Raw genomic sequence first — 19,177 nt, 5'->3', positions numbered from 1 at the left:
CTGTTTCACTGCTGCTGTGCAAATGTCTTTAAATATTCAAAGACTGGAGAGAAGAAATGCCCGGGACTATGCTTTGCTTCTTATCATTAAAATATATTAAAGTGGGCATGAAACACTACACATATAAGGGTAAACTTTTACCAGCCTGCTCTCAAAACTGTCACAGATTTCGCTGTTTGTGAAGCTGGATTTCAAAAAGTATTTAAAATCAGTTGTGAGAACATGTGCAGCGCCATCTTGTGCCAGTTCTTGTTAGCTGAGCTGAAATTTTAAACACTGATTTTTTGAAGTCTTCATTACTTCCCAGATCACTGGTTTATTGTCAGCTTCTTTTCTAATGTTTAAACTTTATTTTGGGACAAAGCTGCCAAAACTTTGAAACAGTTTTTATTTGATTCAACTGGCTGTGCAGCACAGGCGTGTACAATGATGTCATGGTGTATTTATATCACGTGCTTCCCTGTCACATGATTCTCCCGTAAGTGTTTCTGGTTATGTCCATGTTGGAGCGTGCTGCCCTCTTGTGGCAGTATGTTAGCTGTCTCTGAAAACTAGCCTACTTGTGGTTATATGAGATCAGAACGACGCCACCTTAAAATCAAACTGAAAAAATATTGTAAGCGAAAACAAAAAAATTAGTTTCAATTAATCGTTTTTCACTATCAAATTTTTTTTCACTTTCAATACAAGATTTTTCAGTACATTTATTTCAGTTACATTTTTTTTTCAGTTTCATTTCAAGGCGGCATCCTTCTGATCCCATACCGTTACGGCTCTGCACTACGTTTAATTTGTGGGCGTGGCCACTGTCCCGTTAGCAAAGGCTGGAGCGTGTCAAAAAGAGCGGAGGAGCAGTTTTTGAATTTTCTACACATGCGCACTGTGGATCATTCCCTGAGGTTTGAACGGTATGCGTTAGCTGCATATACGCGCTTCCACTTAATGAGATCGGTTATAATTCTTACACGCATGCGCAGAAACGCGAGGCAGCTGCTGAGTTTGGGCTGATTATAGTTTATCATTTTAATGAATTATGATACAGAGGAGTCCGCGGGAAACAGCTTCATCACGTCATCACTGCAGGTAATGAGCATCACAGTTATCGTTTGTTTCTCTGGTGTATAGCAGGTGCAGCGGGTGTGCAGAGGGCTTTTCAGCAGGTTTACTTGCAGTTTTCAGTTCAGCTTTGCTAGTTTCAGTCTCTTCATCACTTTATCATGAGCAGGCAGCTGGACGTGTCATACAGACGTCCCAGTGTCAGGAAACAAACGCACCCCTCGCTGTGACTGTGACCTCAGGGTTGACCAAAACTGATCAGCTCTACATAGTTTGGGTTTTCATTGAGCTGATCTGTAATAACACTGCAAGTACATTTACTCAAGTACTGCAGAGTGAAAGTAACTTGCACTACATTTACTTTAGTTACATGAGAATGTGTAAATATTGAACCTGAGGCTGTAAATCAGAGCACACAACAGTGCGTTTACAAGGAGAACGACCTGCAACATGTTCAGCAGCAACATACAAAAAGTCACATTAATGCAGGACTTTTATCTGTACTGGAGTATTTTCTATATTGTGGTATTACTGCATTTACTGCCTGAATGTCTCCTCCTCTGCTGTTCGTTGTCATTATTCATTTTTATTATTAAGTTATTTGTTTTGAAAGTAAATTTCTGAACAGCATATTTGATCTTTAAATCTCATGTTGATTGTTTGGTGAACAGAAGCGAAACAAAACGTGTCACAGTCCAAAAACTGATGGAGTCACATGTCTGTGCATTTGGTTCAGTGTGACTGGAGAACAGTGGAATAGTTTGCAGTAAAAGTCACAGTAATCAAAGTATTTTTACTTAAAGCTCGCTGTGTGTATTTTGACATCAGACGTTCTCACCGTGGGAACGTCGGACGTACGGCTCACCTGTGAGAAGCTGTGGTGGATTTTTGTCGAGGTAAATCTCACGTTGGCTGGATGTCGAGCAGAGCACCAGGTCAGTGTGAACACACACACACACACACACACACACACACACACACACACTGTTGTACCATTGTGGTTCAGATGAATCAACACATTCTAAACCAACACTGGCCCGTTATACGAATGATTTGATTTTCTGTGTGTGTGTGTGTCGTGGGTATGGAGTGTGTGTTGTTGAACAAGCCCTGCCTGTGTCAGCTGATCGCTGTGTCAGCTGATCGCTCTGTCAGCGTGTTGGAGCATCAACAACGACGCTTTTGTCACCGCTGACGACACGAACAGCCGCCTAGAATCACCATGCTCGCTCGCTCTCTGTGTCTCTCTCTCGCCGGGGCTGCAGATTCGCTGAGAGCATCGTCCGTTAATCCCATTGTCACCTGAACGCCACAAACCTTTGTCACACCGCGGGGCGTGGGGGTCAGGCAGCTGTGTGGCGATGGCGGCGTTTTGTTTGTCGGTCATTATCTGCTCGTGCAGGAAGAAGAGGATCAGTTTCTGCTTTGAGTTTTTGAAACAATAACACGTTCACAACTTTACAAACTGTTTGGAGACAGAAGTATAAACATGTTTGATTTCACTTTTAAAAGAAACCAGATTTGATTCTAAAGATCTAAACTTGAGTCTAGTTTTACAAGCTTGAATCCTCGTTTCCATCTTTCATCAGTTTAGTTCTGTTTCCATCATTGAACCTGATTCATTAGATTTTATTCCTGTGCCATGCAGCGGGTTTGAATTTCATCTCATTCAGCTGATTTCTGCAAATCCAGCACGTAAACATTTAAACCTGTTTCAGAGGCAGAAGTCTTTTTACCTCAGACATCCTCAGTGAACTTCCTTTGGTCTGGGACCAGTCTGAATCCAGGTCTGGGAAACTGGGTGATATCGCAGGAAATTCCTGCACTAAATAACAGCATTTTAATAAAGTTCAGGCCTGCAGGCCGGAGGAGACGTGGAGGCTCCGAGCTCCCTCTGCTTCTCCAGGAAGGCTCACAAACACAAACAGACTTCAGAGATGTGAAGGAGAAGAAAAAACAAACAGCTTAAAATAAACTTCAGTCCCAGTGACGGTAACGTCACCAGCCTTAATCCTTAGACCACACCGATGTTGTTACGCTGAAGCGTCGGGCAGTTTCAGGACGCTCGGCTCAGAAGATGTTTGTGAAGAGTGAGAGAAGAACACAGACTGTGGAGATACGAGGAACGAAACCATCTGATGGACCTGCAGGTGAGTCTCAGACCGTACGGATCATCTGTGGAAGGCACGTTAAAAATAAGAATTTCAAGCGCTGATACATAAAACAGAAGGTCAGGACCAAAAACCACCAAACCTCAGGAACAGGACCCAGATCAGCACCATGACTCACAGCTCACACCAACCAGCAGGTCATCAGGTCAACTTCCACAAACTCGAGCTGTTCCTGGATGTTTTTAAACGTGACGGCTTCAAGTACAAAAAGCTGCTCAGCGTTTAAAACCTTTGATTTTTCACAGGTTTGCAGGAACAAACGATTTAAATATATCTTTAAAATTTCAGTTTAAAAAATATCTTCCAACTGTGATTCTTCAAATCCTCCAAACTGTCTCCAGACTGCAGTATAAATGATTAATATTAACTGTACTGCAGCATCGAGCTCTGCTGTCAGCGATTTAATAAAAGGCGTCTCGTTCACCTGATTTTCTGCCACATTAATCAAACGCTGTCAGCTCACATTTTTGCCTCATTGATCCATGAATCACTATCGTATCACCCTCATCAGCTAAAGTGGGAGAAAACCTGCGAGGTGACACGAAACTGTGACCTTAATGTAAGGGGACGGGTCAGCAGCAGGTATAAACTCCCTGTGGTTGTTTGAGGACACAACCACCAGGGGGAGCCACACAGTCAGGCTGCAAGTCTGCTGGTGATCGATCAACTTTATTTGGATGAATGAAAGGAGCAGATGTAGCAGCAGGAGAGGAGCCGGACACAGGATGACGGTATGAAGATATTATTTTATTGTGAATGAAAAAGGTGTTTTCAATGAAACGAGTTGTGATTAATTTGACCTTGAAACATTGGTTATAAATAATGAATGTTTCAGCCATATACAGTTAATGCAATGAGTCAGTTTAGCTTGTGTTTAGGAGCTCTGTTATTTCTGCCCTTGCACTGAGCAAAAATGTGTTTTTGTGTTTTATACTTTAGTAAAGTAAAGATTATTTTATAATAAATGGTTTAAAGTATATATTTTAAAATATATCTCCTATAATATACTTTTTAGTCCTGATGATTTTGCTGTGAGTCATAACTTCTCTGGTTTGTGCCTAAAACGAACACAAATGGATATTTTAGATAATAATTGAGTTGCCTGTGTGTGATCATTGATGATACATTAAACATAGCTGTGCAGTGTCTTCCAGGCTGTATTAAAAATAAATATCTTGATTATTATTTTTTCAGGGTGGCATTGATCACAGCAGGAAGGCTCCTTGGTCACTGTGAGACTTCCTGTGTGGAGGTTCTTCCTGATCCTGGGTGGGTTCTCTCCGGCTTCCTCCCACAGTCCAAACACATGCTGGGTTTACTGGTGACGGTGTGAGAACACGTGATTGTTCCCTGTGAGGGATCAGAGACCTGCCCAGGATGTAACCTGTTATACTGGAAGTGCACATCTGAAAACAAATGGATGGATCGTCTTTCAGGGTCATTATTGAAATATTTTGACCTCTGACCTCGTCCTTTGTGCAGCTGAGTGATCCGAATCAGACTTTTTACCTACTTTGACCTCTGAATGGAGGTCAAAGTTTACCTGTTCGTTCAGACATGAGCAGCATGTGTTGTTTGACGGTTGGATGTCTTACATTTACATTTCTCTGTACCTTAAATCCATTAGATAATGTTCTTTCTCTGATTACAGTGTATAAAGTGATGGAAGTTATTATAATAACCAGGAAGTAATTAGCTAGGTTGGTTAGATTCCTACAGGTCTTAATTAATTCACATAATTAAAGTAAGTTTTACATTTTTAGGTTTTCATTTTTTTATAAACTGAGCTGAAACATCACAATCTGAAGATCCAGAGTTTTACTAACTTTTAATGGACACTTGTGCTTTAATTCTGGTTTCAGAATAAGATGAAAAAAGCCTGAAAGAGGCAGAAAGACCTTCAGTCAGCATCTGGGACGCCTGAAGACGTCCTGACCTCCTGTCGCTTCATACGAGGACGTGTACAACGTGCCCGTTACGTTGACTGATGGAAACACAGCCACCAACTGTTATGGTTTTATAAAACCTTTATGATACTCACTGCTTTTTCTCATACAACATATTTTTTTTTACCTGGTTTCATGCTTAATTCTTATATTTATGTTGTATGGGGAAAAACATCCATACGGCTTTAGAGACACAGGCCAAACACAGACTGATGATTTTCCAGGACTCTTTCTGTTTGAGCTGCTGGCTTTGGAGTGTTTCTGTGCATCACCTGCAGGGATCTATGATATTATCAGATATGTCATCAGGTGAGTCTTTGTGGTTGGAGAGTAGTAGGCAGCATCCTTCGTCCTTGTACTCTACAGCTACAGTTTTATCGATGCGTTCAGGTAACTCACAGACCAACAGAGGATTAGTATTCAAGAGCACCCTCTGCTGGTCCAAAAGCAAAACTACAGCAAAAAAAACGTAAAATATTTGCTGTCTTTCAAGTGTTTTTTTTATACGGTGATTTTTGTGGATTCATGGGTGTCTGCTTTCATGGACATCACATCAAATGATATCCTTAGGAAGTCTAAGGTACTGTTACACTCATTTAAAAGATCAGTGATGTGAAGAAATGACAAAAAAGAATGGGGGGGGAAAAAAGCAGACAAGTCGGCACGACTCACATTTTAATAATATTTAAATTAAAAAAGACAGGCCGCAGTCAACATCAAGAGACAGAATACAACAAAACCTGGGAGTAAGTCAACAAGTCAAAGTCAAATTTATTAATATAGCACATTTAAAACGACAAATGTTGACCAAGGTGCTGACAATTAAGATGATCAAAAGAAATAAAAACATAGGGAGACATGACAAAAGCTAAAAAAAGAATAATAAAATTAGAAGATTTGAATAAGAAATAAGATAAATAAAAGTAATACAAACTCATTCTGATTTAAAAGTCATGGAGTAAAAGTGTGTTTTCAGACGGGTTTTAAAAGTGTCCAGTGTTGGGGAGGTCCTGATGTGAACGGGCAGTTTGTTCCACAGTTTAGGAGCAGTTACAGCAAAGGCCCGATCTCCTCTGTGCTTTAATCTGGACCTCAGGACAGCCTGGAGCATTTGATCCACAGACCTGAGTGATCTTGTAGGAGTGTACAATTTAAAAGATCAGAAAGGTGTGAGGGTGCTAACCCGTGCAACGCATTAAAAACAAATAATTAAATCTTAAAATTAATTTGTCTGTGAAGGTTCTCAGTCATCCAGGTCATCGTAGTCAAAGGAGCTTGCAAAGAAAAGCGTCTGGACTTCTTTAAGTTACTTGAAGATGTTTCACCTCTCATCCGAGAAGCTTCTTCAGTTCTAAGGTCAAATGGTGGAGAGTCCCAGATATAAACCCAGTGGGAGTTTCCCCCCAAAGAAGGACAAAAGGACCCCTGATGATCCTCTAATCGCCTGAGCCAAGGTGTGAAACTGGGTGTGAGTCCCAATCAGCCAGAGTTTCGGGTGAGCTCATTGTGAAACCTGGCCCCACCTTATCATGTGATTTCCTGAGGTCAGATGGCCCAGGATGTGAGTGGGCGTTAAGGCGTCTGGGAAGGGATCTCAAAACTGGATTATAGATGGCAGAGAGTTGGTGTCGTAAACCAACGCCTCTGTGGTTTACGACACCAACTGTCTGCCATCTATAATCTACAACTGTAGCTTGCCTCCACCAGTGTGTGAGAATGTGAGAGTGGATGAATAGTGGAATTGTAATCAATCAATCAATCAGTCAAAGCTTTATTTGCCACATGCAGGTTGCCCCCCCTGACCTTACAGACACAATTTTACAGTGTTTATTTACTTTAACTTACTTTAAATAAATAATTTTAATGTCACCGTTAATACTGTCCCCCAGGCGGGGCTGTCCAAAGGCAGAGGCTGCATCCACCTGAGGACCCGGCCTTCGTGGTCCAAGTGGGCCAGGTCCTCCAGGTAGGCTGGAAGTGAGCGACTGTGATGATCTAGCCTTCAGAATTACGTCACGAGCTCCCTCGGTGGAGTGAAACTCGGCCGTCTGCTCCTTGCTATCTAAAATATAACCGGACGCTGGCGTAGATTCTCGACCGTCTCACACTTCTGTTTAATCAGTTTTGTGTTTGACGTTTATTCAGCTTTGTGAAAACCCCGGAGGAACCCACCCGATGATTAATAAAGCTTTATTTAATCTGAGCTATTAACTTTAATCTCAGCCAAACCGATTTACTCAGGAACAAATAAAACACTGAAAGAAGTCAAACACTAACATTATTAGGTTATCTAAGTGACTTATATATCATGTTTAACCCGAGTAGCGAAAGACCGCGGGGGGTTGAAAACGATGTGCCGAGAGTTTGCTGTTCTCGCCGGCTCAGATATTTAAAGTTTACACAGCTACATTCTCGCCTGAAAATATGTTAAAAGTTTATTTTGCGACCAGAAAGAGTAATAAGAGTAATATTAAAACTAAATAGCTGCCGCCATTGTTGGAAACTGGAATTGAGACGCCATGAATTCTGGGATATGGTTTTTCATTTTTGTTGTCCGGGTGGAAAATCAGGAGAAATTCGGGAGAATGGTGGCTCCGGGAGATTTTCGGGAGGGGTACTGAAATTCAGGATTCTCCCGGAAAAATCGTGAGGGTTGGCATGTATGTCTATGAGAGTGTGAAAAGGGCGCCGGTTTAACTCAGGCGACCACATGCCATACGGCTGAGAGCGGCCGGCCCGGGTTCAAGTCCGACCTGGGGCCCTTTGCCGCATGTCTGCCCCCACTTTCCTATCGTCTCTTCACTGTGTCTATGAAATAAAGCTGAAAAAGGCCAAAAAAATATTTAACAAAGAAAGAGTGTAAAAGGTCTTCAATGAGACAGTTTCTTCACATCGAACAACAACCCTCCCACATCTGTTTCTACCACAACAATTTATAATGACGTTCACAGTTAGAGGCAAAAAGAGACGATAACACTTTAGGATAATGCAATTTATTTATTGGTTATTAATTCTCATTGCAGTCAAGTTTAAAAATGATCATTAACAGGTAAGAAAGAATAATTGGAGTGAAAGTCTTAAAATGAAAATAATTTCTACTTGAACATTAAATGATCAGATTTCATACAATCGTAAAATCCTGATCCACGCTCAAGTTGATTTTGTTCAGATGAACAAATTACAATCATGATTAATCTGAGGCACAGAGGTGCAGCATGGTTTACTTAAATAAGTCTCCAATCAGTCAGTTTGTCTTATCTTCTGAACAATAATTAGGTAAAAAGAAAACAACTTGAGAATTTGTGATCTTTTATGTAAATTAATATGATCAACAGCTCTGCTAATACCAGTACTACTGCTTCATTTAGTCATTTATGTCCATGCAGTAAATATTTATGAGTGCATCAGAATTACTTGGCGTTATTCTTGTTGTTCTCAATCATGTGAACTTGCTCACATTTGATTTTTTGTTTTTGTTTCTGTTTTTCTGACCAGTCACAGTATTGCACATGTTTGTGGTATTTTAGCTCCCATCCCCTGCAGGTGCCGCACTCGTTTCTCCCAGCCTGGGCTGGCCTCTGATTTCTCTTCCTCGATCAGCATGTCGATGTATTCTGAGGTGGACAGAGGATCTGGCTTCAGTGCTATCTGTTTAAGCGTGTCCTCACACTTACACGACATTTTCGCCAATTCCGTCACATCAGGCAGTTTATCAGAAAATACACTTTCCAGTTTTTTAACCAGAGCCTCAGCAGTCATCTTATCATCGGTGACACCGATGCTTTCTTTCAGCTCTCTGACTGATTGTTTCCGTGTATCCTCTCTATACTCCCATTTTTTCTTCTCGCTGACATGCTCTTCCCACGAACATTTGCTTGGGCACACAGTGCAGCATCCATTTGAATCCATTGCAGCACAGCAATTTTCAGCTGCATCCTTTTTCACAGGACAGGGATAATGGCATGTAAACTCACACTTCTTACAGTTGGTACTGAAATTACCAGCATCCTCCTGCTTAGGGTTCATGACTGTAACTTCAAACTCGGCGTTCTCATTTTTGTTGATCTGCGCCTCAAACTCTCTAAGTTTTTTAGTCGTCTCTTTTAGCTCCCGAAGCCCGACTGACCGCAGTCTGCTTAATTTCCACCAAGCTTGTCCTACTATTTCATGCTGCCTTCTTTGATTGAGGACCTCGTTGGTCTGTTTCAAGCTTTTTGCTTGTGTGACTTCTACAGAATCAAAAAAACTCTTCATGTTGTTTGTGCTCATTTCCCAAAACATCTGACCAAAGTTTTCCTCTTCTTCATCTTCGTCAACAGTGTCGTCATTCTGAGATGATCTGTTGTGTGCAAACAAGGCTGAATTATTAAATGTGAAGTGAACAGGCAGCCCATCATCAGCTGTAGGTAATGGGACACCTGAAGCTTTTACTGCATCTAGAACTGGAGGTCGTTGACTGTCTGCAAATGTCACCAGGATCCTGATGTTTTCTGCCACATCTTTGCCAAAGATTGAGAGCACTGAATCAAACACATATTTCTGTGTTGTGGATCTCACTTGAGCAGCCTGAGCTACAAAACACACAGCATTGATTTCACTGACACCATGCTGGGCAGAGAAGAGATTACGTAGCTGCTCTGTGATCTCTCTGTCTCTTTCTATGCCTCTTGTAATTCCAAAGCCTGGAGTGTCAATAATGGTCAGAGAGAACGGGATTTTAAATCCATCCTGGTGGTTGATTTTGTAAACAGTGACTTCAGAGGTCTGACTGTGAGCTCGTGATGTTGACTGATCCTCATTAATGAATTTAAACCTGAAACTGTCCTCCCACTCGACACCAACAATGTAGTTGATCATCCCATCGATCAGAGTGGACTTTCCTGATCCTGTCGCTCCAAGAAGCATTATTGTACGACTCTGCCTCGTGCTTTCTTCTCCAAAGTTAAACTTCCTGCATCCATCTATGTTCATCTGTTCTTCTGTCAGAGGCAGTTTGTAAACTGAGGGGGAATCAGATTTGATCTTTTTACTTTTAATCCTGAGAAGTTCTGTGAGGCGGTTAAATGTTGTGCAGACTTTAATAGTGATGCTTTCTTTGCTTCTTCCAGCTGAACCACAATCACATCTGACCCTGACTGCATATTCTGTATCTGTCTGAAGACCTGACAGGATCACATTTTCACCTGCTGACTCTGTTTGGTTCCACTGCAGAGCTTCCTCATTATCATCTGTTTTTGAATACTCCACCATGTAACTCAATATCTGCACATCCTCTCCGAGCTCAGCAGGTTTCTCCCAGCTCACTGATATCTCAGTTGAATTTGGTTCAAGTCTAAGTTTTCCAGGAGGGCTGCAGGGTAAAGTTTTAATAGAAACTTGATTATCCGGCCCGACACCTGCTGAGGTCACTGCTCTGCATCTGAACACATACTCTGTGTTTGGCTTCAGATCTCTCACTGTGACTTCTTCAGCCTTTGCTTCTGTCTTCTGCTGCCATCCATCCTCTCCACTGACACAGTACTCAACAGAGTAGGAGGTGATGTTCTCTGCTCCAAACCTGGGTGGAGAAATCTTCAGTGTCACACTGTTGTGGTTTATGTCAGCTGCTGTCACAGTTTCAGGCTTTGAAGGAGGCTCAAAGTTCTCACTGACAGTAAATCCACCTTCATAAAGGTAGATGCTGGAACCTTCCTGGGTCTCATTAGTTAACCCCACTGTCAGGAACTTCATGTTCTTGTTTTCCTTGTTGGCCTCTGCAAAATCACTGAAGAGTTTTGCTTTTCTCCTCATTTCAGCTGTTACTTCTTTTGAGGCGTACCATTGTTCCTTCTCTACATCATGAGTGTGAGGATCTTGAAGGTCGGGGTTGGTTTTTCCTTTTAAGTATTTTGATAAAGCTGAGAGGTACGGTTCATCCTTTCCCAGAGAGGTGAAAACAAAACACACAACATGCTCTGCACTCAGACTTTCCTTGTACAGATCATTTTGAGACGAGATGATTTTGGTGTTTTCCATCATCCTGGTAAAAGACATTAAAGTGTCAACTTCTCTCTCTTTACAGTCCATCCAGTCATTCAGGCTTTTGCTGTTGAAAGGTGAAGAAAGTCTCTTCTTCAGGATCTCTGCAAGCTCCGCTTCCTCTTCTCCTCCTCCTCGGATTGATGGAAGTTTCTTGGCCAAAGTTTGTTGGAATTCCAGCTTGAACTCAGAGCACATTTCTTTAAAACTTTTAAGCTTTTTACCAATCTGTGGGAACTGCTGTGCAGTGCTGGTTCCCAGTACATCATTGGACCTCATTTCCAGCTCACTGAAGTCCTCCAGGACTCTCTGTGCTTCTTGAACTAATCCTGTACTGATCTCACGGACGAGTTTAGCAGCAGAAGAATCTAAAGCTGTCAGTGGCAGCAGCCAGACCATCACTGGTACAGCATTTCTTCCTTGAGCTCCTAGTAATCCTGGCAGGCTTTGGTAGACTTCTACTGCACCTTGAAAGGTTGTTGGTGGTTTTGGAAGACAGAAGTCTCCATGAAATTTACAGGAGAATTTATCAACACTTTCTTTGTCCTTGTCTTCCATCTTCAGGGAACCTTCACCCTCTACAGAAAGTAAGGGAATCTTCTTGATGGTCACGTTCAAGTTGCCCTGAACATCTTGACGATTTTCCTGTTCAGAAACTTCACGGTCAAACACAAAGAAAGCTTGTGCTCCATAAAGAATAGCTGTGACTACATGTGTTGCTAAGCCTTTATCAAAAACATATCGATGCTTCACATTTTTTTTTCCAAGATGATTCATGGACAGCTGCTGGAACTTTGTGGTTGCCTTGTACTTCAGTGTTACTCTGGCCTGATTTCTGGAAGATTTACTATCATTCAGATATTTGGCAGATCCACTAACCTGAACCAGTCCACCCAAGAAACTTGCCTTCAGTGAAGCTTCAACATTTAGAGCTGAAGATTTGCCAGAAATTGATTCAGATGCAACAATTTCAAAATCATTAGAGGCCTGTGGTCTTTCTGATATATCTTTGATGAGATCGCTGTGGTCCCACAGAGTCAATCCTTCAAAAGAAGAAGGAAAAATATTACAACCAGGACTCCATCAATTAAATCACACTCTAAAATAAATGTATTTATTATTTATTAATTTCTTTCTTTTTTTTTAAAATTACTTTATTTTTTTGTCTTTTTTGTGATGATCACAAAAATAGTAAATGAAACTTTGGAGACTGGAGAAATTCTGGAGTTCAGGCTCTGCATCTCAGTCAACACTCAACTCATAATAAACATTTTAGGCAATGATAGTAATAATATCAAAAGATTTGATTTGATTTTTGTAATGGGACGCCATCGTTTAACTTGGAACCTTGGGGCGATACCCTATCTTTGGTACCCAATCTTGGGTGGGGCTGATGATATCTCCCTCCTGACCTGGCGTCTACATACGTGTATGTGTGTATGTGTGTGTGTATGTGTGTGTGTGTATATATATATATATATATATATATATATATATATATATATATATATATATATATATATAACACCCAGCACGCCCCTGCGGCGGTTTATCCTTCAAGCTCGGGTCCTCTACCAGAGGCCTGGGAGCTTGAGGGTCCTGTGCAGTATCTTAGCTGTTCCCAGGACTGCGCTCTTCTGGACAGAGATCTCCGATGTTGTTCCCGGGATCTGCTGGAGCCACTCGCCTAGCTTGGGAGTCACCGCACCTAGTGCTCCGATTACCACGGGGACCATCGTTACCTTCACCCTCCACATCCTCTCGAGCTCTTCTCTGAGCCCTTGGTATTTCTCCAGCTTCTCATGTTCCTTCTTCCTGATATTGCTGTCATTCGGAACCGCTACATCGATCACTACGGCCGTCTTCTTCTGTTTGTCTACCACCACTATGTCCGGTTGGTTAGCCACCACCATTTTGTCCGTCTGTATTTGGAAGTCCCACAGGATCTTAGCTCGGTCATTCTCCACCACCCTTTGGGGCATCTCCCATTTTGACCTCGGGACTTCCAGGTTATACTCGGCACAGATGTTCCTGTACACTATGCCGGCCACTTGGTTATGGCGTTCCATGTATGCCTTGCCTGCTAGCATCTTGCACCCTGCTGTTATGTGCTGGATTGTCTCTGGGGCATCTTTACACAGCCTGCACCTGGGGTCTTGCCTGGTGTGATAGACCCCAGCCTCTATGGATCTTGTACTCAGAGCTTGTTCTTGTGCTGCCATGATTAGTGCCTCTGTGCTGTCTTTCAGTCCAGCTTTGTCCAGCCACTGGTAGGATTTCTGGATATCAGCCACCTCCTCTATCTGCCGGTGGTACATACCGTGCAGGGGCCTGTCCTTCCATGATGGTTCCTCGTCTCCCTCCTCTTTCTTGGGTTTCTGCTGCCTGAGGTATTCACTGAGCACTCGGTCAGTTGGGGCCATCTTTCGAATGTTGGAACACTGAGCTACTAGTTGTTTCGCCGTCATTGTGGATGTTGGGTATCGAAGAATCCATAGGTCCCTCATCCTGTTCATGTAGCCCCTTCCGCCGGGGTTACTTGCGTAGTAGCATTCCAACAACGCCCTGTTTTCGTCTCTTGCCCACCGATGCCTTCTTGTTCCAGTAGCCCACTTTTCGTCAGGGTGCCCTGGCTCTGCAGTGCCCTGCTTGGATATATATATATATATAAAAAACACCCAGCACGCCCCTGCGGGCGGTTTATCCTTCAAGCTCGGGTCCTCTACCAGAGGCCTGGGAGCTTGAGGGTCCTGCGCAGTATCTTAGCTGTTCCCAGGACTGCGCTCTTCTGGACAGAGATCTCCGATGTTGTTCCCGGGATCTGCTGGAGCCACTCGCCTAGCTTGGGAGTCACCGCACCTAGTGCTCCGATTACCACGGGGACACGGGGACAGGGCCCTGCACGGTATGTGCAGGGCCCTGTCCTTCCATGATGGACAGGGCTATCTACCACCGGCAGATAGAGGAGGTGGCTGATATCCAGAAATCCTACCAGTGGCTGGACAAAGCTGGACTGAAAGACAGCACAGAGGCACTAATCATGGCAGCACAAGAACAAGCTCTGAGTACAAGATCCATAGAGGCTGGGGTCTATCACACCAGGCAAGACCCCAGGTGCAGGCTGTGTAAAGATGCCCCAGAGACAATCCAGCACATAACAGCAGGGTGCAAGATGCTAGCAGGCAAGGCATACATGGAACGCCATAACCGGCATAGTGTACAGGAACATCTGTGCCGAGTATAACCTGGAAGTCCCAAGGTCAAAATGGGAGATGCCCCCAAGGGTGGTGGAGAATGACCAAGCTAAGATCCTGTGGGACTTCCAGATACAGACAGACAAAATGGTGGTGGCTAACCAACCGGACATAGTGGTGGTAGACAAACAGAAGAAGACAGCCGTAGTGATCGATGTAGCGGTTCCGAATGACAGCAACATCAGGAAGAAGGAACATGAGAAGCTGGAGAAATACCAAGGGCTCAGAGAAGAGCTTGAGAGGATGTGGAGGGTGAAGGTAACGATGGTCCCCGTGGTAATCGGAGCACTAGGTGCGGTGACTCCCAAGCTAGGCGAGTGGCTCCAGCAGATCCAGGGAACAACATCAGAGATCTCTGTCCGAAGAGCGCAGTCCTGGGAACAGCTAAGATACTGCACAGGACCCCCAAGCTCCCAGGCCTCTGGTAGAGGACCCGAGCTTGAAGGATAAAACCGCCCGCAGGGGCGTGCTGGGTGTTATATGTGTATACACACACACACACACACACACACACACACACACACACACACACACACACACACACACGTCCAACTTTCCTATGTTAAAATCATGTTTAATGCCTACTATAAAAACTGTTTTGGTCTCTGTGGACAGAGTCTCCCTTCAGATCAATTGCACAGTGAATTATTTGATATCATGTATGTGAGTTAGTGGACAGCTGGAGTGATGGCTGTCAGGTGGGGTAAGAGGTGGGGTTCACCCTGGAAAGGTCGCCAGTCTGTCGCAGGGCTAACAAAGAGAGACAGACAACTATTCACACCCATTGGCAATTTAGAATAATCAGTTCACCTAACCTCATGGATTCAAATTTAGGACCTTCTTGCTGTAAGCTAACAGTGCTAACCACTGTGCTACTTAAATCGATTACAAAAGCAAAAGAATTTAAAATAGCTTCAAATACTGAAACTTCAGATGTGACAGGTTAGATCTGGTGAAAGGTAAAATCTTACCAGGGACAAGTTTATCGCTTCGGCAGTCATACAGCATCCCCAGGCCAAACGGCCGGCCAAGTGCTGCCATCTTCATTGTATCACCAGATTTGGAGTCCATGGCTCAGTGTGAACTGGAAGTAATCAGAAACAGTTTGTCAGTTTTCTGTTCTCACTTTCCTGTTGTCATGTGACACTTTGTGGCAGGCAGGATGTAGGACCCAAATGCAGGACTCAGGACACGGAGGGATGAACTAAAGGAGGCAGCTTTTATTGCACTGCATAAACTTGAACACTAAATACGAGGAACAAAACACAACTAGAAGCTAGAAAACAAAGAACTCAGGAAACTAGAAAAATAGAAACACAAAAGCTAGAAACTAGGAACTGACAAGAAGCAACAATGTGAACCAAGAGCACGGCAGAAACACACAGCACTGAAAGGGTACGACGTGACAACGGACATAGGGAAACACTGGGCTTAATTACACCAGGGAGTAACGAGGGAATGGGAAACGCAGCTGGGACTAATGTGACATAATGAGATGGAAAGGAAGCAAAACTGAAAACTTTAAGAAAGGACGTGAGACTGCCAAAATAAAACAGGAAACAGGAGACAGGCACAGAGACGTGGACTTGACAAGGAGACGCTAGACAAGAAACTAGATGAGGGATGTGTAACACAGGGGAGGCATAGAGGCAAAAGCAGAGAACTAGAAAGCAAAGAACTAGACATCAAAAGATATAATGAGAAACTAACTGAATCAAAGAATATTAATAATCAACAGCACTGAGTCACCAGACTCAGGACCATAACATCTGTTTATGTTTTTCGTTGTTTGTCCTTGAGGACGACCAAACTAGAAACCACATCACTTTTGACCATTTAGGGTTTTCTTAGTTTACTAATTTCCCGTTAAAAACAAAAACAAAAAAACAGCGAAGTTTATTTTGGTAGGGAAAAATGTGTATTTCCTGACTCATTGAAAATGTGAGCTTGCTGGCAGTTACCAGTTGAAATTGGTTGCAAATACATTTAAACAATTTCACTACCAAAACAGATGATGTCTTATATGCAAACTAAGAGCAACTATGGTAATCTGCTGGTGACCTAAGCAATTGCAGGGATGTTTTTTGTGCAGTACTCTTTTTGCAACAACCTGCAGCAAACACTCTTTTACTGGTTGGGGAATAAACATTGTTTCTCTAGTGACCAGTGGTTGCTATGAGATTTCACAGTTGTTATTACAAGTTTACTCCATATAGTTACTTACTATTAAAATGAATTTATGTCCTCAGTCGTGCTGAAACAGCTTCATAAAATTGCCACCTGAGAGTAAGAACAAAGGTTGTGAGGTCAAACATCTGTGAAAATCGTTGCTAAGTGATATTCATCAGGCTTGGTTTTATATTTAGTCCACACTATGGGACAGATTTGCTAATTGTCTGCAGCAACAAATGTTGTTGTTGTTGTTGTTGTTTTTTAAAAGCTACTGTTGGTATTTAATAAAGAGGCTCATTGTCACTGACAGGCGTGGACACGGGTATTTTATCAGCTTTATGATATTTGTATTTGTTGGACTTTCCATTTCCAGTATTTAGATGAATTAAACATTTTTAGTATGGTCTTTAGTATGCTCACAGTTTAATGCAAATTATGCTTAATTCTTATTTTGTATGATCTGTGTGAGCCCTGCGACAGACTGGCGACCTGTCCAGGTTCTAGCCCATCTCTCACTTTATGGCAGCTGGGGTCGACTCCAGCCCCCCAGCAACCCTGAATTGGATAAGCGAAAGAAAATAAAAGGATGGATAGTATCTGTGTGAGTATGTGAAAGTTAAGTAGAAGCACTGAATGAATGTGTGTGTGAATTAGAAAAAAACAGCTTGGACTGAGTAGAAACAATACTGAAAGTATTCTATTTACTGGGCGAAGTTTATTTTTGTTTATTTTTGCTCTGTAGTATCAGTCAGTGTCTGTTACGAAACAAATAGAAATTTGTGTGAAAATGCAGCCATTAAAGAGATGTCTCTTTAAGAATGTTTGAATATGATTCAGAGCTATCTTGTCTGTTTGTTTTTTTTACCAGCTGATCTGCTGTGAATTTGGTCTTTACTGAAACTGTCGTTTAGGTTCCCAGAAGGACTTTTCACTCCCATGTGTGCATTGTTGTCATTGTGACCTCAGAATAATTCGACCTGCCTTTTTATCTTCATGTGATTTGGATTGATTCCTTTAATTTACTATGTTTTGATGATGATGCTGTTGGGGATAAGGGATGTTTCTGATGGGAACGGTTCCCCTGCTTTCTGTATTGATACAAACTGTATAAAAATACCATCTACTGAGTATAAAGAGAACTGCCCACAAGCCTGACTAAGATAAAACTTGGTCAGTCTGAACTATTAATCAGCTTAAAGATTTTAGAAAATATCAGCAAAATATCAACAAACAAACACAACATGTTTGTTTTAGGGTGTCAAATAACTCATTGCTTGGTCAGTTGTGAGTCAGATGTCCTCACTGCTGCTAGTTCAATCAGTCCAAAACAAAGTTACTACAAACTATGATATGAATAACAAATAAAAATAATAATAACTAGAGTTCTGAAGCAACAGTCCCTGGGCCAAAGACCCAGGACCGTGACAATTCTAATAAAAAGAAAATGATGAATCTAAAACTCTGAAACATGACATTTAGATTCAGTGTGACTTTTAGATTTTGTTGCACTTTCTTAATTGTTAAGTAATAGGAAACAGTCCCTGCTGTAACTGCACCTGTTACTTGAAGTTATTTAAATTTTCTCCACCACAGTAATCAAGACAAAAACATAAAGTGAAGCAGCGTCGGTGTACTTACAGTAGACAGCTGTGTGATCCTCTGAGGTCTCTGCTCTTCGTTCTCTTTTATATTCACTGTGAGGACAAAAAACCTTCACTGCAAGAAGAGAAAGCAGAAGAGCTTCAGGCTCGTTTCTCAGATTTGTGTGTGACCTGTGAAAATACGTGTTCAGTGTGCAGGCAGGAAACCCACAGTACGAGCCTGCAGTCATGCTCACAGCTCTCTGAGGCTCTGCTTACATGACAGCAGGTGGATAAAAACTCTTCCCCTCTATGAGCTGAAAAAGAAGAGAAGTCATTTAAGTGACTTTGAACATGAAACTGTATCATCAAAAGATTCATATTTAAGGCTCCATGCAAAGAAGAAGCCACATGTGAGCATGATCCAGAAACACGCCTGTCTTCTCTGGGACAAAGTTCATTTAAAATGGACTGAGTGGAAAACATGGCTGCCAGGTCCTCTAGACTAAAGAGGAGAGGGACCATTTGGCTTGTTATCAGCAATCAGCTCAAACACCTGAATCTCTGATAGTATGGAGTGCATCAGAGGCTGTGGAATCTGGAAATCAATCAATACTGAAACTTATTTACAGGTTTTAGAGCAACATATGCACCAACTCAGACATCTCAGATCTTTTTCAGGGGTGATGCTAAACTGCAGCTATGACTACAGCATGGCTTTTGGTAAAAGACTGTGGATGCTAAACTATCCAGACGTTTCATCAACTGAAAACATCTGGAGCATCATGAAACAAAAATACATGAACGAACACCCAGGACTGCTGAGCAGCTGATATCAGATTGGGAGAAAGTCCAGCAGCTTTTGTGAATCTAAATCGGATGTAGGAGATTTGGAAATCATTTCACTCTTGTTATTTAGTTTTTACGCAGCATCCCAACTTTATTGGATTAAGAGTTGCAGGCCTCCTGGTTTCCTAAGC

The 19,177-nt window shown here is 42.3% G+C and overlaps 1 protein-coding gene and 1 long non-coding RNA gene across 2 annotated transcripts; one reads left to right on the top strand and one right to left on the bottom strand.

Moving 5' to 3' along the window:
- Nucleotides 1-898: 898 nt before the first annotated feature.
- Nucleotides 899-5,814, top strand: LOC120715521. The gene is made up of 2 exons (XR_005691654.1): nucleotides 899-1,083; nucleotides 1,885-5,814. It is a non-coding gene; the product is annotated as an uncharacterized LOC120715521 (long non-coding RNA).
- A 2,577-nt stretch (nucleotides 5,815-8,391) lies between these two features.
- On the bottom strand, nucleotides 8,392-15,531 carry LOC120715476. The gene is made up of 2 exons (XM_040002490.1): nucleotides 15,417-15,531; nucleotides 8,392-12,234 (listed from the first exon to the last, which is right to left on the bottom strand). Exons 1-2 carry the CDS (start codon nucleotides 15,514-15,516, stop codon nucleotides 8,669-8,671), a joined length of 3,666 nt encoding a protein of 1,221 aa, XP_039858424.1. The 5' UTR covers nucleotides 15,517-15,531; the 3' UTR covers nucleotides 8,392-8,668.
- Nucleotides 15,532-19,177: the final 3,646 nt, after the last annotated feature.

This window comes from Simochromis diagramma, unplaced genomic scaffold (assembly GCF_900408965.1).
Source record: "Simochromis diagramma unplaced genomic scaffold, fSimDia1.1 OVJJ01000443.1, whole genome shotgun sequence".
Taxonomy (NCBI): domain Eukaryota; kingdom Metazoa; phylum Chordata; class Actinopteri; order Cichliformes; family Cichlidae; genus Simochromis; species Simochromis diagramma.
The sequence above is the reverse complement of the archived record's forward strand: the minus strand, read 5'-3'. Positions and strand labels throughout refer to the sequence as shown.

Coding starts and splice junctions, on each gene's coding strand:
- LOC120715476 (XM_040002490.1), bottom strand. CDS start 15,516: ATGGACTCCAAATCTGGTGATACAATGAAGATGGCAGCACTTGGCCGG. Junction 12,235..15,416: donor AAGCGATAAACTTGTCCCTG/GTAAGATTTTAC, acceptor CTTCTTTTGAAG/GATTGACTCTGTGGGACCAC.